This window comes from Panthera tigris, chromosome B4 (assembly GCF_018350195.1).
Source record: "Panthera tigris isolate Pti1 chromosome B4, P.tigris_Pti1_mat1.1, whole genome shotgun sequence".
In the NCBI taxonomy this organism is placed as follows: Eukaryota; Metazoa; Chordata; class Mammalia; order Carnivora; family Felidae; genus Panthera; species Panthera tigris.
Genome location: NC_056666.1, coordinates 24,885,234 through 24,911,304, shown reverse-complemented (window position 1 = coordinate 24,911,304; position 26,071 = coordinate 24,885,234). Strand labels below are relative to the sequence as shown.

The 26,071-nt window shown below is 37.8% G+C and overlaps 1 protein-coding gene across 1 annotated transcript in view; it reads left to right on the top strand.

Moving 5' to 3' along the window:
* PTCHD3 (patched domain containing 3) overlaps positions 1-26,071 on the top strand; it is a 49,959-nt gene that overhangs the window by 4,947 nt on the left and 18,941 nt on the right. Inside the window, 1 exon segment of the mRNA XM_042991287.1 lies at positions 10,745-10,887. Coding sequence (XP_042847221.1) covers positions 10,745-10,887 — 143 coding nt within the window.

Below are 26,071 nucleotides of genomic sequence, written 5' to 3'. Positions count from 1 at the left end.
TTACATGTTTAGTAAAATTTACCAGTGAAGCCATCTGGTCTTGGACTTTTCTTTTTGGGTGGTTTTTGATTACTGATTCAGTCTTTTTACTTATTCAATGTCTGTTGAGATTTTCTATTTCATCTTGAGTCAGTTTAGGTCATTTATGTGTTTGTAGAAATTTGTGCATTTCATACAGTTTGTTGGCATAAGTTGTTTATAGTATTCTTTATTTTTTAATGTTTATTTATTTTTGAGAGAGAGTGCACGAGAGGGAGAGAGGTGGCGGGGGGGTGGGGCAGAGGATCCAAAGTGGGCTCTGCACTGACAACAGTGAGCCCCATGCAGGGCTCAAAACCATCAACCGTGAGATCATGACCTGAGACGAAGTCGGAGCTCAACCAACTGAGCCACCCAGACAACCCTATAGTGTTCTTTTATAATCCTTTCTATTTCTCTAAGGTTAGTAGTAATGTCTTCAATTTCATATCTGATTTAGTTATTTCTATCTTCTTTTTTCTTTGTCACTCTAGATAAAAGTTTATCAAGTTGTTGATCTTTTTAAATAACCAATTTTTGGCCTTGTTTGTTCCCTCCATTGTTTTTCTAGTCTCAATTGCATATATCTCTATTCTAATCTTTTCATTTCCTTCCTTGTTAGCTTTGGTTTTGTTTTGTTTTATTTTGTTTCTATTTCTGCGAGATGTCTAGTACCATAAGGTGATTGAAGACTTTTTTTTTTCTTTTTTAATGTAGTATAAATTTACCTATGAGCACTGGTGTTGTTACATCCTGTAAGTTATGTTTTGCTATGTGTTTATTTTCATTTGTTGCTGAGTATTTTCTAATTTCCCTTGTGATTTATTCTTTGACCCATTGGTTATTTGATAGTGAGTTGCTTAATTTACATACATTTTGAATTATCCAGTTTTCCCTCTATTATTGATTTGTAGCTTCATTCCATTGTTCGTTGAAAAGATACATTGGGTAATTTCAATATTTTTACATTTTCAGACTTGTTTTGTGACCTAACATATGATCTATTCCGGAGAATGTTTCATGTTCACTTGAGAATAATGTATATTCTTCTGTCATTGGGTTGAGTGTCGTATATATCTCTGTAAGATCTAATTTATTTAGTGTTGTCCATTTCTTCTGTTTCCTTATAGATTATTGGCCTAGATGTTTTATACATTATTAAAAGTGGCATATTGAATTCTCCATCTATTTCTGTCTACAAGTGTTAATATTTGTTTCATTTTTGGGTCTCTGTTGGCAGTGAACGTATGTTTGTAGATGAATCTTCTTGATGAATTGTTCTTTTTATCAATTTAAAATGCCCTTCTTTGTCTCTTTTAACAATTTTTAAAATAAAATCTATTTCATCTTATAGAAGTATATTCAATCCTGCCCTCCTTTGGTTATATTTATATGGAATATCTTTCTCCATCCTTTAGCTTTCAATCTATTTATGTCTTTGGGTCAATAATGAATCTCTTGTAGACAGCATCTAGTTGAATCATGTTATTTTATCCATTCTGTCAATTTCTACCCTTTTATTCAAGAGTTTAATCCATTTACATTTAAAATAACTGCTGATAAGGAAGGACTTCTGCTATTTTGCTATTTGTATTCTGTGTATCATACAGTTTTTTTGTCCCTCACTTCATCCATTATGCCTTCTTCTATGTTTAGTTTCTATTTTTCTAATGAGTTGTTTGATTCTCTTCTCATTTCCTTTTGTAATGATTTTGTGAGATTTTCTTTATGGTTACCATGGAGATTCATATAATTCTAAGTTTAAAACAATCTACATTAAACTGATACCAACTTAACTTCAAAAACACACAAATATGCTGCTTCTATACACCTCTGTCCCCCACTCTTTATGTTGTTGTTGTCACAAATTATATCTTTATACACTCTATGCCTGATAACAGATTTATAATTATTTTTATGTTCTAAATTCTGTAGGTAATAAAATGTAGGATTATAAACCAAAAATATAATAATACTTGCTGTTATATATTTGACCAAGACCTATGTTTCCTCATATGACTTAGCATTACTTTTTATTGTTCTTTCTATTCAGCCCAAAGGATTCCTTTTACCATTTCATATAGGGCAGGTCTAATTAACAAGCCTGCTTAGCTCTTGTTTATCTGGAATGTCTTAATTTCTCCTTCATTTTTGAAGGACAGTTTTGATGAATACAGAATTTTCAGTTGATGTTTTTTTTTTCTTTAAGCACTATAAATATCCCACTGTCTCCTTGCCTCCATGGTTTCTAATAAACAATCAGCTTTTATACTTATTAAGGGTCCCTTATATTTGGTGAGTTGCTCCTCTCTCAGTGCTTCCAAGACTCTCTTTGCCTTTGGCTTTCAATGATTTGATTATAATGTTCTCGTTCTGGGTCTTTTTGAGATCATCCTATTTGAACTCCATTAAGGTTCTTGGATTTGTAGCGTCATATCTTCTACCAAATTTGGGAAGTTTTCAGCCATTATTTCTTTAAATATTCTTCCTGCCTCCTTTTTTTTTTTTAATTTTTTTTAACGTTTATTTATTTTTGAGACAGGGAGAGACAGAACATGAACGGGGGAGGGTCAGAGAGAGGGAGACACAGAATCGGAAACAGGCTCCAGGCTCTGAGCTGTCAGCACAGAGCCTGACACGGGGCTCGAACTCATGGACCGCGAGATCATGACCTGAGCCGAAGTCGGCCGCTCAACCGACTGAGCCACCCAGGCGCCCCCTGCCTCCTTTTCTCTCTCTCCTGGAACTCCCATAACGTGTATGTTGATCTACTGGCTGGTAGACCCACAGATCTCTGAGGTTCTTCTCACTTTTCTTCATCCTTTTTTCTTTCTGTCTCTTAGACTCCATACATTTCAATTGTCCTATTTTCAGTTCACTGATTCTTCTGCCTATTAGACCTACTGTTGAATGCCTCTAGTGTTTTTGGGTTTGTTTTCTGTCATTTCAGTTACTGTAGTTTTCAGTTCCAGAATTTCTGTTTGGTTCCTTTAAAAAATTTCTACTTCTTTATATTATTATTTTGCTCATACATTGTTTTTCTTATTTCCTTGTCAGAGCTCTTCTTTAGCTCTGTAAGCATATTTAGAAAAGTGTTTATAGTCTTTGTCTAGTAAGTCCTAGCTCTGTCTTTCCCCAAGGATGATTTCTGTCTATTTATTTTGTTTCACACATATTTTGAACCACACTCTCCTCTATCTTTATATACCTTGTGATTTGTTGTTGTTGGTGGTGGTGGTTGTGTAGAAAACTGGACATTTGGCTAACTGGAAATCAGATTCCACCTTCCCCAGGGTTTTCTGTTGTTTTCCTATGTGTTTATTTAAGATTAGTGGTCCATTTTCTTTGTGATTTTCCGAAACTATTATTGAAAGACTGTAATTTTTGTTTTTTGTGGTCACTGAAGTTTCTGTACCTTAGCTAGTGTTTTGACATAGATTTCCTTGGATGCCAGGTGCTCTCCCAGTGTTTGCAAAATGGTTCTGTGCCTAGAACCTCCAACACTTACCAAGGCTTACACTAGCCCTAGGTGAAAGCTTAGGGTCTTCTTTGGTCTTTTCTGAGCATACATCTTGCCCTGGGTAATTTTCTAAATTCCCCAGTATAACTGAGTGCTTTTTAATATCCTAAATTCCCAGAGAAATGCTCCTCATCTTTTTCCATAGGCAGTCTTTTGTATTTTTGAGCTATAATCTTTTGCTCTATGCACATGAGGTTTGTTAATTCAACTTGTGGTGTTTCCAGCTTTCTCAACCTGAGTTTTGAGTTAGACAAAACAGAGGAGTGCCTTGCATCAGTCCTTCAGGTAGCCCCCAAATAGGTTAGAACAGACATATAAAATATTTTAGGAATAATCTCTGCTCTGCTTCCTCCAAAAACAGGGAAATGGCTCCATCATGGTAACATGAGCTGTTACCACTTTAAGATCCCTGCTGTCTTAGGGACAGTTTGGGACTGGGGCCACTTTAACACATCTGCCACATTATGATCACTGCCACTTTAAGACTACTACCACACTGAAGAGGGAGACAGGGCATGTAAAATCACTATAAAACATTCCTACTATTTTGAAGTACTCCCCTGATTTTCTTTCATTTAACACTTGCTTAGTTGCTGTAAGCTTTTGACTGCTTTCCAGAGTTCACAGAATTCTGAAAATATATGCCCGTTTTTCTATATTTCTTTGTCGGGATGAGACTTGGGAAATTCCTATTCCGTGTTTTGCTGATATCCAGCACTAAACTCTTATTTTTTAAACTTTCTTTTCTACCCACCCCCCATTAGCAATAGTGTGCAATCAGATGGAATAGTAAAAACAAATAAATAAATTATGGCCAGTTTTGTTTGATTTCGCATATGTTTTTTACTTTACATATTGTGCCAATTGTGATTAATTGTTCCATTTGGAAGCAGATATGCTGATAGAAATAAGTCCTTATTTCTGTATAAATTTGAACTAGTACTTTTAACTATATAAAAAATTAATCTCTAATTTAATTGACTTGGGTGTCCCCATCGTTCGGATGTGAGGTTTACCTTGTTAAGCACTTAAAAATTGTTATCTAGGCATTAGGGTTAGTTTGGGCTCTTGTAATCAGAAAGCTAAAATATTGAAAATATCAGCAAACACCAGTATTTAGTTGTAGAAGTAACCCCATAGAATATATTAATTTAGTGATTCTCACAGCAGAGTTCCAGAGAGGACTCTAAACCTACATATTCTGAAGCCACCTATTGAATCAAGTCTCTGGGGTTTCAGTCTGAAAATCTATATTTCAAAAATGTCTTTAATTGATTCTCCTGTATAGGTGGGTTTGGGAACAAATGATATAACTCAACTCTCTAGATTTTAAGGTAGAGAAAAATAAGGCCCCAATAGGTAGAGGGAGTTAACCATGATGGGTATCTCGTTAGAGTTAATAAACTACCTCGCAACTTTGTTATTTTGGAAAGAAAGACCACATTCCCTAGAAAACAAACAAAACAAAAAACTAAGAAGGAAGGGTGAGAGGGAGGGAGGGAGGGAGAAAATAGGGGAGGAAGGATGGGAAGGAAAAAAGACCAAATTCAGGCTTGTTAAAGTCATTAGAGTATAAAAATAATGTTAACCTAGTGTGGAATCTCCAAGGTACCAACAATTGGCTTGACAAAACTTTCCTACTAGGTAGTTGGTTCTGAAGATACAAATTTATATCAATTCTTGCTTATCTTTACTAATAATTATGGACAGTAGTACAGAAAATCTTATACTGAAGGCAATTAGAAAATGATTTTTTTGGTCTTTATTTAATTTGAAAGAGAGAGCATGGTTGAGTGAGCAGAGGAGAGGCAGAGAGAGAGGGAGAGAAGGAATCCCAAGCAAGCTCTGCGCTGTCAGAGCAGAGCCCGACACAGGGCTTGAACTCACAAACCAGGAGATCATGACCTGAGCCGAAACCAAGAGTCGGATGCTTAACCGACTGAGCCAGCCAGACACCCTTAGAAAATGATTTATATTTACTTGTCTTTGAAGACTTTATGTTTATGTAACCAGAATATGAAACACATAGGACTCATGAGGTATAAACATAATGCAACTTTATTTTTGTCTCCCTTTGTTCCCTTTAAGTTTTGTAGTTAAGAGCAATTTCTTCCTCTGCCCCATGAAAACTCAGACAGGCCATGTGACTTTTTTTTTTTTTTCAACGTTTTTTATTTATTTTTGGGACAGAGAGAGACAGAGCATGAACGGGGGAGGGGCAGAGAGAGAGGGAGACACAGAATCGGAAACAGGCTCCAGGCTCCGAGCCATCAGCCCAGAGCCTGACGCGGGGCTCGAACTCACGGACCGCGAGATCGTGACCTGGCTGAAGTCGGACGCTTAACCGACTGCGCCACCCAGGCGCCCCAGGCCATGTGACTTTTGTGGTCATTAGTAGGTAGGACAAAATCCTCCAGTCAGAGTTCAAATGTCCATGTCCACGTCCATGTAATAAACAAAATTGGTAACTTGCTTTAAAGTTAAGGTGCCCTCCAGCACCCTTTGCTAGAGCATGCTGCATGGGATAGCCCTTAATGGGGAGAAAGGAGCTTACCAGTTCTCTCCTTTTTTTTTTTCTGAATATAATTTATTGTCAAGTTAGCTAACATACAACAGACACAGTGTGCTCTTGGTTTCAGGGTAGATTCCCATGATTCTTCGCTTACATGTAACACCCAGTGCTCATCCCAACAAGTGCCCTCCTCAATGCCCATTACCCATTTTCCCCTCACCTCACCCCCCCCTCACTTCACCCCCCCAGAGGAATCAACTCAGTTCTCTGTATTTAAGAGTCTCTTATGGTTTGCCTCCCTCTCTGTTTGAAATGATTTTTTACCCTTCCCTTCCCTCATGGACTTCTGTTAAGTTTCTCAGATTCCACATATGAGTGAAAACATATATCTTTCTCTGACTGACTTATTTCTCTTAGCATAATACCCTCCAGTTCTATCCACGTTGTTGCAAATGGCAAGATTTCATTCTTTCTCATTGCCAAGTAGTATTCCATTGTATATATAAACCACATCTTCTTTTTTAAATGTTTTAAATTTATTTTTTAAAATTTACATCCAAGTTAGCATATAGTGCAACAATGATTTCAGAAGTAGATTCTCTAATGCCCTTACCCATTTAGCCCATCCCCCCTCCCGCAACTCCTCCTACAACAGTAACCCTCTGTTCTCCATATTTAAGAGTCTCTTATGTTTTGTCCCTCTCCCTGTTTCTGTATTATTTTTGCTTCCCTTCCCTTATGTTCATCTGTTTTGTATCTTAAAGTCCTCATATGAGTGAAGTCACATGATATTTGTCTTTCTCTGACTAATTTTGCTTAGCATAATACCCTCTAGTTCCATCCACGTAGTTGCAAATGGCAATATTTCATTCTTTCTCATTTCCAAGTAGTATTCCATTGTATATATAAACCACATCTTCTTTATCCATTCATCAGTTGATGGACATTTGGGCTCTTTCTGTATTTTGGCTATTGATAGCACTGCTATAAACATTGGGGTTCATGTGCCCCTATGAATCAGCACTCCTGTATCCTTTGGATAAATTCCTATAGTGCTACTTCTGGGTCATAGGGTAATTCTGTTTTTAATTTTTTGAGGATCCTCCACATTGTTTTCCAGAGCAGCTGCACCAATTGTGCATTCCCACCCACAGTGCAAGAGGGTTTGCATTCCCACCACAGTGCAAGAGGGTTCCCATTTCGCCACATCCTTGCCAACATCTGTTGTTTCCTGAGTTGTTAATTTTAGCCACTCTGGTGTGAGGTGGTATCTCACTGTGGTTTTGACTTGTATTTCCCTGATGATGAGTGACGTTGAGTATCTTTTCATGTGTCTGTTGGCCATCTGGATGCCTTCTTTGGTCTAATCATGTCTTCTGGCTATTCCTTCACTGGATTATTTCAGGTGTTGAGTTTGGTAAGTTCTTTATAGATTTTGGATAATAAGCCTTTATGTTATATGTCATTTGCAAGTATCTTCCCCCATTCTGTTGGTTCACCAGCCCTCTTCTATCCCTTCTCTTCCTGCTTCCCATCTTGCTAAGTTAGTTGGAGCATGTCCAAGGAGAAAAAGAAAAGGAAGAGGGAAATCCTTAAGGCACAGCTGCTGCCACGATGCTTCAATACATGCCTTCTCTAGGCTTTAAAATAAAACCAATTCTCCTTTGAGTGTGTTTGTAAATTCTAGGACATCTCCCACTCCTACCTCTCTGTTAGCACTGAGAATCCCTTATCTCTGTTCTGGGCAACAGCCTCCTAGACAGTCCCTAAGACATTGCCCATGCTGCCTGACTCATTTACACTTACATATGAAGGTTATCCTTGCACATATGCATTTACCTCACACAGAACCCTTATTTGCACCTATTTTAGGGTTCCGTATTTATTGTCTGATTGTGAAGCCATATGAACAAACTTTTTCAAGTATATGCTCTAGCTTGAACCTCATTCTACAGCAAGTAGTGGTATATTGATCTTCTTGACTCCTTCAAAATTGTCTCACATTTTGGACATGACAACATTTACACCAAATATTAGATCTGTTTCTGAAACAAGCTTGAAAATCTTTCCCTTCTCAAATACACTGTAAACTGTTGTTTACTTATGAGAAACATCATTACCTTTGAAGGAAGATGTGGATCTCTTACCAAACATATAGATTGTTGTCTAAGTATAATAAGTTCTAATTTAGCCCTTCCCTGTCAGGTAAATAAAAAAATCAGAAGGTTGGCCATCTTGCTGCCTGCACTGGAGTCATATGGGGAAGGTTTTAGACATAAAGATTCTGCAGCTTCCCTACCAACCTACTGAATCAGGATCTGCATAGCCAGGTTCCAGGAGATCTAAAGTTCTAAGACTTCCCTAGGTCATTCTGATAAACTGCTTAAAACAAAATCCTTCTCAGGGGTGCCTGGGTGGCTCTGTCAGCTAAGCGTCTTGACTCTAGGCTTCGGCTCAGGTCATGATCTCGTGGTTCATGGGTTTGAGCCCCACTTCGGATTCTGCGCTGACAGTGTGGAGCCTGCTTGCCATTCTCTCTCTCTGTCTCTGTCTGTCAGCCTCTCTCTCTCAAGAGAAATGAACTTAAAAAAAAAAAATCTTTCTTGGAGACCGGAATATCTGCAAGTGTATTCACTAAACTCCTACAGTGTTCCGTCTTCAAATCTTTCCTTCCATTGTCTATTGCACATTAAAGATCATTTAGACAAAGTCAACTCAGCACGTAGTAAAAATAAAGTCACTATAGGCAATAATATACTTCACTCCCTCCCTTACATCATCTGAAAATTTTATACAAAAAATCCAGACACTTGAAAGATGGAATGTCATATGTAACTCATTCATCTTTCTGATTTCAAAGTCCATCTTTGTTACTTTCTTATTTCAAACTGCTATAAACCAACATTGTTGTTTTAAGAAAGTACTCATTATAATCAAATTTTATTCTAACAAGGAATTTTACTTTTGCTCTGGAATTTTGCACATGTGGTTGGTTTGGGGCCCTGAGTTTAACTCATAGCACTGGTGTGTTGAAAAAAAAATAAATAAAACCATGGTGTAGAAATTTTTTTGCAGAATAAGAAAGTTTAGCTATTTTACTGTTGTCTTGCCTAAAGGTCATGGTCATGTTGCTGTATTAGAATCAGTGCTTCTGTTTCCATAGTTGACTCTCCTAGTCTTCAATCCAAACTTAGTTTCTCTCTCCTCCTCAAAATATCTAGAGACAAGTATAAGTCATTGTTTTGAAGCAGTTAACAAAAAAGCAAAATATAAAACCAGAGGTGGTTGTCAATATTTTCAAATGTAATATTGTGGTTATTGGGTAGGTAAAGTGCTGAATCCATACTTTAAAATGCTGCCTATATATTCCCATTTTTGTTGGTCCAGCAAAGAAAAAGGCACAGGCTGTGTTATTAAAAATGGACTAGAGGGGCACCTGGGTGGCTCAGTTGGTTAAGTGTCTGACTTTGGCTCAGGTCATGATCTCATTGTTCATGGGTTCAAGCCCCACATCAGGCTCTGCACTGGTAGTGTGGAGCCTGCTTGGTAGTCTCTCTCTCTCTCTGCCTCTCCCCCACTTGTGCTCTCTCTCTCTCTCAAAAATAAATAAGTAAACTTAACATTTTTTAAACATGTATTTATTTTTGAAAGAGAGAGAGAGTGAGTGAGAGAGTGAACAGGGGAGGGGCAGAGAGAGGGGAGACAACAAATCCAAAGCAGCTCCCAGCTCCAAACCATCAGCACAGAGCTGAACATGGGGCTCAAACCCACAAACCGTGAGATCATGACCTGAGCCAAAGTCAGTTGTTTGACTAAGCCACCCAGGTGCCCTATAAATAAACATTTTTTTAAAAATGGACTACATTTCTTTTTTTTTTTTTTTTAACGTTTATTTATTTTTGAGACAGAGAGAGACAGAGCATGAATAGGGGAGGGTCAGAGAGGGAGACACAGAATCTGAAACAGGCTCCAGGCTCTGAGCTGTCAGCACAGAGCCCGACGCGGAGCTCAAACTCACGGACCGCGAGATCATGACCTGAGCCAAAGTCGGCTGCTTAACCAACTGAGCCACCCAGGCGCCCCAAAAATGGACTACATTTCTAATTCTTTTGTAATTAGTAGCAACTTTCCTAGAGCCCGCTTCACCAGTAGACAAGAATCCTGAAAACGTTTTAGGAGGAGACTTTCATACATTTTGTTAATCACAATACATATTGAACTGGTTTTCAAATTCAAGAGCTGTTTAGAATTGCATCTATGGCTACTTGGAGTCAAGGGTGGGTGAAAAGAGCACTGAATATGGATACTTTCTCTGCTAGAGCTTGCCCTCCCTTTGCTGTTGTATTCCATTTATACCCTTTGAAGATCAGGGTGTAATTAACCATCTGAAGTATTTGGTATATCTTTATGGCTCTGAACTGGTGGTGAGTGAATTTGTGCTTGCCCAGCTGCAGAAGAATTGCTCAGAAGTTTGGTAAAAGTACTGATTCACAGCTTTTCTGTTCCCTCCGCCCTTTTTCCCACTTGGTCTGGAACAGTGTCTTGGAATTAAAGGTCTTCAGCAGACAGGTATGGGAATTATTGCCCAAGAGCTTTCTGAACAGATGTCCAAGTCGAGAATGTTATAAACTGATGGAATTTCAGTGTGGAAGCTACCACCACAAATTCCATGATTTCTCCCTCCAAATGTACAGGTGTGACTGTGTATGAAACAAAATGTGGGCTGCAACCTTTGGAATGATTTCTGCTGCCTTGGCAGTGGTGAACGGCCTTGGCCTGATGTACATTGGGGTGCCATTGGTGATCATAGTTGCAAATTCACCATTTCTTATTCTAGGTGAGTAAAACCAAATGTGAAGCTACACATTGTGTATGTGGGGGTATGGGGTAGATAAGGGAAGGAATTTATGTTAGATTAAGCAAAATAATTATATTCAGGTGGCTCCACAGATCCAAAATGAGGTTACAGGAGAGAAGAAAATCAACTTGAAGTGTGTGTGTTTAGAGGCAGAAAAATCTAGTACCCCAAATGGAAAAACACAGACAAGAGACATGAACAGGCAGTTCACACACACACACACACACACACACACACACACATACACACACACACACACACACACACACACACACACACATCCAAAATCCAAACTATAAATCACTGGAAGTAGAGGGAAAAAATAATTTGACTTCTCAATTAATGAATGGATGCAAATTAAACCAAAAGTGAGATACCTTGTCTTTTTATTAAATTAATAAATATTAGCAAGATTGAAGATATGAGGAAGGTTGTATATAAATGAATACTCATTCTGCCGGGAGAAAATTATAAATTGTTACACACTTTTTTAAATCCAATTTTGCAGCAAATCAAAAGATTTAAACATCAAACAGCAAATATCTTTGGCTTAGCAATTCCATTTTTAGAAATTTGTCTTAACAATTAGACAAGTGCTCAAAGAGCAAAACGAGTATGTTCATTTCAGCATTACTTAGAACGGAAAAGTTTTGAAAACCTAATTCAATATCAACATGGGATTGGTCAACTCAAACACAGCATATTAATACTTTTGAATCATATTCAGTCTTCAAAAGGAGGTAGATATATGTTAAACGAAAAATGCTGGCTATGAAACCAGGTGTTTGAAATAGAGAGATACAGTTATATGTGCATATTTGTATAGAGCAAATTCTGGATGGATATACATAAAAATGCAGGGTGGAATCACTATTGTTTATACTTTTTCTCTGCATTTTCCTGTAATTCCAGAATTTATTTTACAATAAGCATGAAAAACAAAGGTGTTTATATTATATTTTATTTTTTTAATTTAAAGCGATACCAATTATTTATTTTTTGTTAAATATAATTTATTGTCAAATTGGTTTCCATACAACACCCCGTGCTCATTCCAACAGGTGCTCTCCTCAATGCCCATCACCCGCTTTCCCCTCTCCCCACCCCCCATCAACCTTCAGTTTGTTCTCAGTATTTAAGAGTCTCTTATGGTTTGCCTCCCTCCCTCTCTGTAACTTTTTTCCCCTCCCCCCTCCCCCGTGGTCTTCTCTGAAATTACTCAGGATCCACATAGGAGTGAAAACATATGGTATCTGTCCTTCTCTGCCTGACTTACTTCACTTAGCATAATACCCTCCAGTTCCATCCACGCTGCTGCAAATGGCCAGATTTCATTCGTTCTCATTGCCAAGTAGTATTCCACTGTATATATAAACCACATCTTCTTTATCCATTCTATATTTTAGAAAGTAAGGAACTTGGAAGGAATAGTATTTGGTTTCCATGGGGACACAGTGGAAAAGCTGTTTGCTGGATGTCAACTTATTTACTCTAACTCTTCAGGACCCACCTACCTAGTACACACCCACGCTTAGTCACTCAGTATTCCCCACAGCCATAAATAACTATAGTTAAAGTGTATATAATTGATTTAATATAAACCAGCACTGAATAGTCCGTGTGTACATAGGAGTGTGTGTGTGTGTGTGTGTGTGTGTGTGTGTGTGTGTGTGATTTAAGCAACTCAAGAAGTGTTCAAGGACAATTTCTGAGTAAGTTTCTATAAATCATAAAACTAGTTTTTCAATACCTAATACATATCAAGAGTTCATTCTTGGTCCCTAGTACTTCTGATTCTTCCCTTTTGTGCTGCTGAGCCCAAGTGAAATCCTCAAAGCTGGTAAGCCATGGGATGTCAGGATGCAGTTTATGACAGAATGTTTAGACTTGTGTCAATACAGATTCTTCTGTCTTCTTGATTATACCCGTAAAACATCAGAGGCAAAGTTGCAATTCCCAGTACCCTCCCATGTAATCCATGCACAAGATCCCCCCAAATTGAAATTAGATCAGCATTTTATTGCAGTTAATTTCCTTATTTATTTTATTGAGTTTGCATCAATATACATGGAAACAAAGGTATACATGAGTGAAAGTAGTGTCAACTCTAGTAGAAATCTTGAGAGAGGTGAAAACATTGCTGGTTAGATGCTAACTGTACAATAGATAAGTCCAGTTTATATTTTAAGCAACAGAATGTTGGCTTCGTGTGTTTGTGCATTCATTAAGATGGTTTATGAGAGAAAATGGTCTTTCAAGTCATCCAGTAGAATCAAAGATACAGTGCTAATCCTGCTTTGACTAACACCTACAATAGGTTTCCTGACTCATCATTACAACACCCTAAATGAAGAGTAGGAGTAGAGTATCCTGTGCTACATACAAATAATAAGAGTATGAATAAAGCACAGAGTTATTACAGAGGAAGGGATGAATTCTGTTGTGGATTCAGAAGCAACCAGAGAAAGTGACAGAGAAAGTAATAGTATCAAAGCACAGATCAGGCAAGATAAATAAGACCTAAGAGATGGAAAAAGAAGATGCTTCGAGTTTATGTGTTTAATTTTTCATAGATATTAATATTTTAATATTAATATTAAATAGTAAAGTTGATATTTGATATTCTTTGTTTTTTTAACGGGTGTTGGGGTTGATGATATGTTTATAATGATTTCTGCCTGGCAGAAGACCAGCCTCATGGATAACATCAAACAGCGGCTGTCCAGTGTCTATTCCAAAGTGGCAGCGTCCATTACAATCACCACTATCACCAACGTCCTGGCCTTCTATACAGGGATGATGACCTCTTTCAGGTCCGTACAATACTTTTGCATTTATACCAGAACAACCCTGTTCTTTTGTTATTTTTATAACATCACCTGTTTTGGAGCATTTATGGCCCTGGATGGTAAAAGAGAAGTAGTCTGTCTACGCTGGTTGAAAAAGCCAAAAACTCCTGACCAAAAGTGTTCCTCATTTAAAAAGTCCTGCTGTGTCCCATGTGATTCTCTCCCAGATAAACAAGAAACTGATGTCCATCCAATGAATTTGTTCTTCAGAGACTATTTTGGCCCTTTTCTCGCAAGCACTGAGTCCAAGTTTTTTGTAGTGCTTCTATACATTTTGTACATCATTAGTAGTATATATGGGTGTTTCCAAGTGCAGGAAGGGTTAGACCTTCGAAATTTGACAAGTGACGATTCCTACATCACACCATTTTTTAATGTAGAAGAACATTTTTCAGATTATGGCCCCAGGGTTATGGTTATTGTTACTGAAACTCTTGACTACTGGGATAAAGATGCTAGGCAAAAACTGGAAAAATGTCTGGTAGATTTGGAAAACAGTGACTAGATAAAAATGTTAGAGTTTTGGTTACAAGAGTATGTGCAATATATGGAAAATAGCGGGCAAGATGTAAATGATAAGAATACTTTTATAAACAGTTTGCCCAGTTTTTTAACAAATTTTCCACTTTTTATGTATGATATTAATATTTCATCTTCACACGAAATCATTGCTTCCCGGGGCTTCATTCAGACCATCGGCGTTTCTTCTTCAACCAATAAGATGATGTTATTCCACTTACGAAGCATAGCCGAAAAGTGTGAAATTCCCCTAATGGTGTACAACCCGGCATTCATATATTTTGATCAGTACACTGCAATATTAGAAAACACTGTTCGAAATGTCATTGTTGCATCCTCAACATGAACATAGGTTCATTGTTTCCTTATTGTTAATTCCTCATCCACTGTGTTCCTTGTGGGTAACTTTTGCTATTGCTTCTGTGATTGTGGGAGTAACAGGGTTCTTGGCATTCTGGAATGTCAATCTTGATTCCGTATCCATGATTAATCTTGTCATTTGTATAGGGTTTTCTTTCGATTTTTCTGCACACATTTCTTACGCATTTGTTTCCAGTTCTACACCCTCAGTAAACCAAAAAATAATTGAGGCATTGTATCTGCTAGGCTACCCAGTGTTACAAAGTGCAGTTTCAACAGTAATAGGGGTGTGTGTTTTATCTGCAACTAAAGCATACATCTTCAGGACATTTTTTAAGATTATGTTTCTTGTTATGGTATTTGGGGCTGCTCATGGCCTAATTTTTATTCCAGTATTCTTAACCTTTTTTTGAAGGTTTGTTTGAATATCCACTAACAAATCAAAGACCAATTACAGAATTCCTGCTTGCCACAATCCAATCTGGTAAAAACACACTATTTGAAATAGTCAATAAACTAAAAACAAAGGTATGTTTCCTTGGCTTGGAAATCCCATTTAAAAATGTTATTTAAAATATCCTAAGAAAAATTAGTCTTACATTAAAATATCTTTACTAGGGGCGCCTGGGTGGCTCAGTCGGTTAAGCATCCGACTTCGGCTAAGCGCCCGACTTCGGCTCAGGTCATGATTTCGCGGTCCATGAGTTTGAGCCCCGTGTCAGGCTCTGTACTGACAGCTTTTGTTTCATTGTTAGAAGCTTATGCCTGAAATTCAAGTATTTTATATACTATAATATAAATGGAATATTAATTTCATTATACTTCCTATATCATTATTATGTAAAAGTACAACTTATTATTAATCCTCCCAGTCTGGGGCTTTGTATGCCTTTTCTTAATGGTGTATTTTGACAAACTGAAGTTTTTGAAGTTTTGAAATCAAATTTATCTCTTTTTTTGGCTAGTGTTTTCTGTGTCCTCCCTGAGAAGTCTTTGCCTATTCTAAGATCACAAAAAAAAATCCATCCATGTTTTCTTCTCAAGGCTAACAGTTTAATTTTACATTTGGGTCTATGATCCATAGATCTATATTTGTTGAGAAGTGGATAAAAGTTCATTATGTTCCCATAATAATTATCCATCCAGTTGTCCCAGCATCATTAGTAAAAAGACTACATTTTCAGCATAGGATTAATTTGGGACCTCTGTCAAAGAATCAATTGACAATTTGTGTGTGGCTCTGTTTCTGTGCATTGATCTGTTTGTCTGTTCTAATGCCAGTGCCACAGTGCCTTGATTACTGAAGCTATATATTAACTCTTGAAGTCAGGTTGTATAATTTATCCAGCATTTTTCTTCTTTTCCAAATTACTTTGGCTATTCTAGGTTCTTCCCATTTAGATACTCATTTTAGAATCACTTGTCAATTTACCAGAAAGCCTTCTGGGTTCATGACTGGGTTATGGTGAATCTACAGATCAATTTGGGGAAAATAGGTATCTTAGCCATTTGGAATATTCTAATCTGTGAACATGGTTTATCTCTCCATTTATTTATGTCTAATTTAATTTCTCTCAGGAATATCTTACAGATTTAGGTAGATTTACTTCCAAATATTTTTATCTTTATGGCATTGTAAATAAATTTAAATTCCTTTTCCATTTTGCTTTTACTACTACATAAAAATACAATAGATTTTGGTATACCTACCTTATCTGTGTAACCTCGTTAGGTTCATTTATTAGTTTGTGTGGATCTTTGTAGTTTCTGTAGTAGTTTTTATCTGTGCAATTATGTAAAGGTCACAGAAAGGCCATTTTATTTCTTCCAATAGAATCTTTATCTCTTACTTGGCTTACTGCTTAAAACATCCAGTAAAATGTGGGAAAACATTCTAAAGGCCGCATTTCACTGCCTTGTTCCCAACTCTACAGGAAATGTTCAATATCTCATCATTAAATATGATGATTACCTGGAGATATTTCATAGTTATTTCTATCAGTTTGAGGAAGGTCCTTTCTAGTCCTAGTTTGCTGAGATGTTTTACCATGAATGGGTATTGAATTTTGTCAAATAATTTTTGTCCATCTATGAAGATTATCATGTCATTTTTTTATTTTAATCTGTGAAGGTGGCAATTTATGTTGAATGACTTTTTAATATTACACCATTTTGCATTCCTAAGATGACTTACATTTGGTCATGGCATATTATTATTTTCATATGTTGCTGTCTTTGTTTTGTTCATATTTTGTCAATGATATTTGTTCCTATGATCATGAGGGATATTGGTCTACAATTCCCTTTTCTTGTAATGTCTTCCTCAGGTTTTGATATTAGGGTTATGCTGCCTTCAGGAAATGAGCTGGAAAATATTCCTCTTCTGTTTTCTGAAATATAGGACATATGGTTGATACAATTTCTTACTTAAATGTTTGGTAGAATTCACCAGTGAAATCATCTGGGCACAGAGTTTTCCTAGAAATGTTTCCTATTTAAAATTTACTTTTTTGGGGGTGGCTGGCTGGCTTAGTCAGTTGAGTGTCCAACTTCGGCTCAGGTCATGATCCCTCAGTTCGTGAACTCAAGCCCTGCATGGGCTTGCTGCTGTCAGCATGGAGTCTCCTTTGGATCTTCTGTCCCTGTCTCTCTCTGTCCCTCCCCCACTCCTACTCACCCTCTCTCTCTCTCAAAAATAAAACATTTTAAAAAGTTTAAAAAAAAAAAAGATTCTTAGTTTAATCATCCAGTCAGCGTCTTTTCTAGTTTTCATGATACCCCATGGAACAGTGCCTCTCAACTTTTTGCCGCCACAGAGCAGGGATTTTCTTTTCACCAGTCTCCAGTAATGTTCTTCTCACTTACCTTATGCCTCTGTGGCAACCTCCTTGAGGGCCACAGGGTTGTTAATAGCAATTCCAAGGCCTTTTGCCTTTCACTAGAAGTCTCCTGGGGCGCCTGGGTGGCGCAGTCGGTTAAGCGTCCGACTTCAGCCAGGTCACGATCTCGCGGTGCGTGAGTTCGAGCCCCGCGTCAGGCTCTGGGCTGATGGCTCGGAGCCTGGAGCCTGTTTCTGATTCTGTGTCTCCCTCTCTCTCTGCCCCTCCCCCGTTCATGCTCTGTCTCTCTCTGTCCCAAAAATAAATAAAAAACGTTGAAAAAAAATTTAAAAAAAAAAAAAAAAAAGTCTCCTTAACACGTTCTACCTTATGAGGCGCCTGGGTGGCTCAGTCAGTTAAGTGTCCAACTCTTGATTTCAGCTCAGGTCATGATCTTATGGTTTGTGGGTTAAAGCCCCACATTGGGCTCTGTGGTGACAGTGCAGAACCTGCTTGGGATTCTCTCTCCTTCCCTCTCTCTCTCTGTCCCTCCCCTGCTCACTTTCTCTCTCAAAACAAATAAATTTAAAAAAAATTTTTTGTAATATTAATGAAAGTTTTTTTTAAAAAAGATGTTCTAGTTTTTCCCTACTTGCTCAGTCCCAAAGTTACCTCTACATTTTTTGGGTTCTGTTATACTAGCAGTACCAATGTCTATACTAGTCCTCTATTATCCCCTAACAAATTACCCCCAAACTCAGTGGCATAAAATATAATCACATTTATTGTCTTTCATATTTTCTGTGGTTAAGGAATTGGGGAATGGCTTTGATTAGATGTACTGTCTTGCAGTTCTCATGAGATTTAGTCAGAGGTCATCTGGGGACACGTGTATCTGAAGGCTTGACTGGAAATTCAAGGTGGCTAACTCATGTGGCTGGCAAGTTGGGCTGCCTATTTGGGAGAGGCCTCAGTTCCTCTACATGTGGGCCTCATCACAGGGCTGCTTGTGATGTAGCAGCTGGCTTCTCCCAGAACAAGTGATCCAATTATCCTAGCCTAGAATGTCACACAAGAGCACCTCTAATGCACCCCACTGGTCATAACAACTAATTCTAACTCAATGTGCAAGGAGACTAAAGAGTATGAATATCAGGAGGTGATGATACTTGAGAGCCATCATTGATTCTGGCTACTATTTACTATTTGTTGATTTTTACCATAGCTATGGGTCATATTTTCCTTCTTTGCATGCCTAGTAATTTTTTATTGGATGCTGGACCTTGGGAGAGTATATATGTTGAGTACTAGATTTTTTGGCTTCCTTTAAACAGTACTGGACTTCGATCTGACAGGAAGTAATTTATATACCAGGTTGATCCTTTCAAGACTTGTTTTTAAGCCTTGTTATGGCAAGTCTAGAGTAGTCTTTAGTCCAGGGCTAATTTTGCCATAGTATTAGGCAAAACTCTCTGGAATTCCTACTGAAAGCCCCAAGGGGTCAATGGGGACTCTGCAGTCTGGCTGGTCAAAACTTAAACATCCCCCAGCTCTGAATGAGCTCTGGCAACTTTTTGGCATATATTTCTCTAATTCTGTTTTGCTCATGGAGTTTTATCCCATGCATGTGTGATTAAGTATTTAATAAAGGACTCCAGACAGGCTTTGCCTGACTGCATGGAAGTTCCTCCTTCAAATCTATGACTATTTAAAGACAAACTGAAGGGAACCCTGTGCACATTTCTGAAGCACTTTATTTCCATAGTTTCCTCCTCTCTGGCACTCAGCTGCACATCTTCTGGCCACCTCATTCCCCCTTAATTCGGCTTGGTCTCCTCAGCTTAGAGAAAATGCTGTGCTTTGCCTAGTTTCTCCTTCCTGAGCTGCAGTCTGGGAAATGTCCCCAAGAAGAAGGTCAGAATGGTTCTATGATTCACCTCATAGTTCTTTTTTTCCAGAGATCACAGTTCTCCACTATTTGTTGTCCAGTTTCTGAAAATAGTGGCTCAACACATTTTGTCCCATCATCTAGAATAAGAAGACCATCTTTCTCTCAATTATCTCATTGGAGCTGGAAATAGAAGCCTCCTATTCTTTTTCCTATTTATGTCATTCATTTTGCTATCTAAGTTTCCAGTTTGGGCTCACTCTAGTTCGTCTCCTTGAAGTAAGCTTTGAAGTAATATGGGACTTCAACATATCTGGGAAATCCCTTTTCTCTCTCTTCATAAATTAATAGCAATGTAATATTTAAAAAAAGATCTTATAATCCCCTTGATTGGCTCTTACACCTTCTAAAATAACAACAGAAAGACTCTGCTTTAACAATAGGTTTCCAAGGAAATTGCAAGAGAGACTGATGTATATACTATGCCAATTGCCTGTAAATTCAGTTCAGAAAAGTTCTTCCATACAACATTTTTGTCTTCAAATTTCAAAGAATAAGTTAGCACTGTAAATAATATCCTTTTATGCTGCAAATCTGCAAAATAGTATGACTCTCACCCTCTATTCTTGCCTCCCCCACCCTACTTTTTTCCTTTTCTTTTTGGAGAAAGATCTTGGGGGTGATATAGGTATAACTTTGTTAGTTAGTGTTCGTCAAAGTACATGGTCATACCGTCTAAAGTTAAAGAATTTGTTCACCATATAAAAAACTACAGGGGCACTTGACTGGCACTTTACTTTACCATGCTTGGTAAAGCATATGATTAGTTGACTCAGGTTGTGAGTTCAAGTCCCACATTGGGTGCAGAGGTTACTTAAAAATTAAAAAAAAAAATAGGGGCGCCTGAGTGGCTCAGTTGGTTGAGTGTTCGACATTAGCTTAGGTCATGATTTCACAGTTCATGGGTTTGAGCCCCTCATTGAGCTCTGTGCTGACAGTTCAGAGCCTGGAGCCTGCTTCACATTCTGTGTATCTCTCTCTCTTTGTTCCTCTGCCACTCATGCTGTCTCTCTCTCTCTCTCTCTCTCTCTCTGTCTCAAAAGTACATAAACATTTAAAAAATTAAAAAAAAATTTTTAAGTATCAGCTGAGAGTATCTAAAAAGAGAGAGAATAAATCACAACACAACTATACTTATAATGAAGAACATATAAGCATTTATAATTATTTTTATTTGATATTCAATTCATAACTGATATCTGTTATTGTTTTATATATGTGTGTGTGTATATATATATACATACTTTGAAAATACCATGCAATAAAAGACTTATTATCTGATGCTGTGCAGAGCTGATACTCCTGGCAATTGTAGGTTTAAAATGATTTTACTGTTTTTCTAATATCAATAGAGAATATCAGCATTCCTTTCCTCTTTTGCATAAATAATTGAAAAGAATATATTATGTTCTATGAAAGTAAAAAGGCTTTAAGGATTCTAAAGTTCAAGATTTTCTCGAGGGCATCTGACCTGAATCACACACTGGAATTACTGTAGGTCTCATTATCTTCACACTTCCTGGATGATGCCTTGAGACACAATCCTTCGGCCCAGAATTTCTTCAAGAGGCAGGGCACGGATTGGCAAAAGGAGTCAGAATCCAGGAAGAGTCATTAAAACCACATTTCTTGTTAGCCATTTTGGTCCTGATAGGAAGAACAATCTCACAGATCACCTTACGAAAAGAGGGAGGGTAGAAAAGAGGTAGATGTTAACACTTCTTTCTTTTTGACAACAGTAATAATAAGCCTCCATTCTGGTGTTAAAAGTGTGCCATCAGTTCTCTCACTTCACAAGTACTTTTTGAACATTTGCATTGTGGCACACACTCCTCTGGGCACAGACTGTAAAGCAAGGTACGAAATAAACAGAAGTCGCTAGCCCCATGGAATTTACGTACTAGTGGCTGAGGAAGAAAACATACAAGACAGTAAATTAGGAGGTGATCATCATCATGGAGAAACCTCACAGCAATTACCATGAAGTCCAGCAAAATAACGTGAGACCTCATCACTAAATAAGAATTTGTGTGTACTTGCACCCACAAGTTAGTGTCCATGCATGTATACACATGTGTTGGTGGGCGGGGCAGGAAATTGCCACAGTGGTACATAACCAAACTAGGCTGATTCTTATAAGCGTATTAACATACATTAACCTGGAAAGTAAATTTAGGTAAAGGAAGTGCAGTACTCCTACATAGTATCAATCATGATTATTGTTTTATTCCTTTTTCTAAGATGGCTTGGGATCAGCGTCAACTTTCTGGATATCAACAAGGAAATTGATTTTGAATTATAAAGTATGTACTTTATTTTAGCAGAATTTATTAGATTTAAGAGTTCACTCTAAGGTTTTTAGTAAGTAGAAAAACAATCAAATAGAACTCACATTCCAGGGGGACTCCATAATAAAAAGCCCACACCTCATTATTTTGCCATAACAAAATTCTTCACTCACTGGACACTCCAGCCAAGCCCTCAAGATCTTCAACACACTCTGGTGTGTAGAATACTCTTGTAAATGCAGGAATTGTTACATTTGTCTTATGGACGACTACCTTTTTGAAAGTAGAAGAGAAAAGGGAATTCCATAATGTGACACAACAAAATCCAACCAAAGGTACATTTTTCTCAAGTCCAGTGCAATGTCTGTCCCCTAAACTTTTGTGGCAAATCAGCATGTCAGATACAACAAAGCATGTGGAGGTAGACTGACTTCAGAGATATACAAAATCCAGTATCTAGCAAGACAGAAATATAGCGAAAAAGCACTGACGTATGCTTTCAGACAAAATAGGAGATTATGTTTTGTACAGACATGTCAAATGTCCAGAGCCTTTCTTAAGGGATTCAGAATGGTACGATTTTTTTTTTCATCCTCTGTTCTAATGTTGGTCCAACAAAATAAAACACACACTTAAAATTTCAGGTCGGCGGAGCCCATATGACGGTCAATTCATTCAAATAATAACTGCCATCAAGAAAATGATGAGGAAAATCATTAAGGTCATGATGTTAAAAGATCTTGAAAAAAATTAATAAAATGAAATAAATAAGTTTTCTTCCTCCAAAATAAAAACTATATTCCAGGTGTTAAACTGCTATGGAAATCATAAAAGAAATGTTAATAGGAAAAACACACAACTCATCAATAAAAACCTAAAGCCAACAGAATCTTGAGCCAAGAATCAATTGCAAGCCATGATAGAGCTATTGAGGTTTTTTTTAGGTCATTTATTGAAGAAACAGATATTTGGCATAGAGCTGGTCGAGCCTAAAACACCCTTAGTAGGTATGCGTAATTTTTGAATAGATGTTACCAAGAGAGGTAGCAGCCATTACTTTCTCTCTCTCTCTGTCTTTCAGCCACACACACACACACACACACACACACACACACACACACACACACACGGGATTGCAAACCAGATTCCCAAATATGTTAATCCTTTAAGGTTTTACTTTCCATTTTTCTCTTTGTATTGAACTATTTTCCCCACGATTATTTTCTCAATAGGTAATCTCTGAGCTAGACAACTAATGAAATCATACAAATATACACCTACATAGACAAACACAGACTTTTTTCTGTTTTTGTCTTCTGCACATACTGCTTATATCTCTAAAGCAGTCTTTTACGATGTTATTTATATAACAGGCCACCAGTTATCGTTCCCTCTAAAAGCGCACCTGTATCTTTCATCAACTCTAATGGAAATTCTGTGAGCACACTACTGCTTCTGGGTTCAAGAGTCAAAGAGGGGACAAGGTTTTATGAATTTTTCAGACTGCTGACCAAGAAATATAGTTCATTTCCTCCATTATCAATACTATTTCAAATGAAGGTCATAATATTTCTGGAACGGAAATTTGGTACCTTTAAAAATAAACAACAACTTCCTTTTATTTCAATACTCTCTCTGGTGCTTAAAAGGAAATACATTATTGATGCCTTTTGCCAACAATTTGTTAGTAATAAAATGAATGAAAAGCTAGTGCGTCACCCAATTCCTTCACCAGTAATGAATAAATCTAATCTATAATTTCAATACCCTTTGTAATAACATTTACAGATTTTCCACACAACTGATGGCTTCTCTCATCCTCACACAGACAAATATGTGCAAGACAGGCCACTGTCCCCACAGCTCTTTCTTATTTTCTTGCTGAAACGTGGTGAAATGCAGACAGTTTCAGGTGACTTCAGGAATGTTGAGAAATACTTTGTCCGTTCCCTGAGAAAAGGCTTCATTATTTCTCATACGAATTCTGCTTCCAGTTGATTCACTTCTGTAATAGCGTTTTGAGACCAAAAACTTTTCAGCAGATTGTTTTTCTGCGGTAAATCTCTCCTTATCACATGCTGTGTTTTCCTCACTTTGTCCTCATTGCCATTCATTAGAAGGAATAGGTGATTTTGAAAGTCTCTAATCAACAATGGCTACTTGCCTCAGTTTGGCCAAGCCACCCTCATCTGACCAAAGGAAGAATCTTCAAATCACTGATGGTTGGCGGCATAAAAGCATGCGTATGTAAGATCCAAGCTCAACTTAGGATATGTTGTACTGAATATTACTTTACATTCATTCTAGGATCTGTTGTGCTGGGAAAGCAGTTGCCTTTCTACTCTTACAAATGAAGTTTAGAGATCCTAGATTTGCATGTACCTGTTCAGAAATGCAAAGATGATAGCCCTGTCTGTGCCTTTTGAAAAGAGCAGAGGTAGTCATCCTACATAAGGGTGATCGTAAGGGCTTTCCTCCCCTTATCACCCCCTCTCCTGGCCATTTCCAGCCATGGATCTCAACAGACCAATGCCACTGTAGACAGAGACGGTGCCCATCACTAAGAGAAGAAATTGTTTTATCTACTGTGACACCTCGTTTTATTTCCTAAAGATCAGGAAATAAACTGGGCCTGACTCTGCAACAAATCCCCAAAGCAAAATGGCAAAACCCAAAGTGTAAGATCATGCTATGTCTATTCACAATTATGAGACACAGATCTTGACATACTTGTGTCAAGGTACGAGTCTCCCCAAGTCAGGGTTATTTATTTCAACCTATAGATGTGACATCTTGTGGTTTTTTAAATGCCAATGGATATAGCCTTTTAAATACAAATTATTATACTGAAAGTAATATCGTGAAGAAGTGAGGAAACACGTGAATAACAAAGTTTCTAAGGCAGGAGCCTGACCTCTAAGGTACAATTTGAGCCTAATTTAGACTTAGAAACCCACAGACCTGAGTTTGAGAAACACTGCATTTAAAATGCAAAGTTGTCCTTTAGATGACCATTTAGCACAAAGTTGGTCATGAAGACAAAAGAAAATGCTGGCACTGAAATTGGAGAGGGCAGTGCGGTAGAGGGTTGTGTCTGGTCTTTCTTTTCTCCTCTCCTCTGCTCCTCCCCCACCCCCATCCTGCTGCTGGCTCCAAGAAGGGGCAAAATCACATTAATTGTCAGCTTTCCCTTGGATCTCATTGGCGGGGTGTTTGTATCCCCCCAACGCAGATACTCTTCCAGCTGGCTTCTTTTAAAATCCCTTTTGTGGTTCACTCCACACAAACTCCTACTGAGGTCCCCTGCCCTCCAGGGAGGGACCTGTCTAGCACACTCAAGCATAGCTCCTCTGTTCAATAGCCACTGATCCATGAAATCGCATATCCTTCCTTCCCAAATGGTATGTTTTTCTGCTGCCCTTCCTCTTTACCATTTTAACAGATAACTCCTGGCAAAGTCCTGCCTTTAGAATTCTTTTTTTTCTGCTATAGAAATTCTTAAGACAAAAGTCACGCGCTAGTCTCTACACCAAGAGAAGAAGAGGCCACTCACATACTCATATACACTCATATGTACGTATTCCCAAGGCATGTCAAAGAAGACTTGAGAAATCTTTATGCTCTTTAGACTGTTGGAAATGACAGTCACTGAACTTTATGGATGCAGTAAAGATTCAATCACCTACTGTTCTCAGCTGAAATTCTGTGAGAACAGGAAAAGCCCCACTCCTATCTTGTTTTACGTGTCTGTAAGTGATTGTAAAACAAAAACAAGACCTGGATTCTTCATGCATAAAGCATTCGCTGATATAGAGGAAAAGCCATTGGACAAGCAAGAAAATCACAGCTCACATACTGTCTCCATTTCTCTCCAGCTGTGCACCTGGATAAAGGAGCTTTACCTCGGTACACTTCCAGTTACTTTGCTATAAAATGAAAACCATACATACACATACACCTAGAATATCTGGAACAGAACATCCAGACTTTTTAGGGCAATTCCTCCCTTATCATTAAATCCAATGCTAAGAATTATAACATTTTCTGAGAAAGCAATCACTAAATGATCACCTCCTTAAATGCAGGGACCCTGTCTCGTTTACGTTTCTATAACAAGTGCTCAAATGTTAATCAAATGGATATATTTTTGAATAAACTCAAAATGGAAGAAATCTTTAAGATGGCAAGGATGTGAGTGACACCCAAATAGGTCTATGTCCTAATCCCCAGAACTTGCCCATATGTTTGTTACGTTATGTACAAAAAGGGAATTAAGGTGGCAGATGGAATTAAGATTGCTAATCAGATGACCTTAAAATGGGGACAGTAACCTGGATTATCCAAGTGGGCCCAATGTAACTTCCAAGTTCTCTTTTTTTC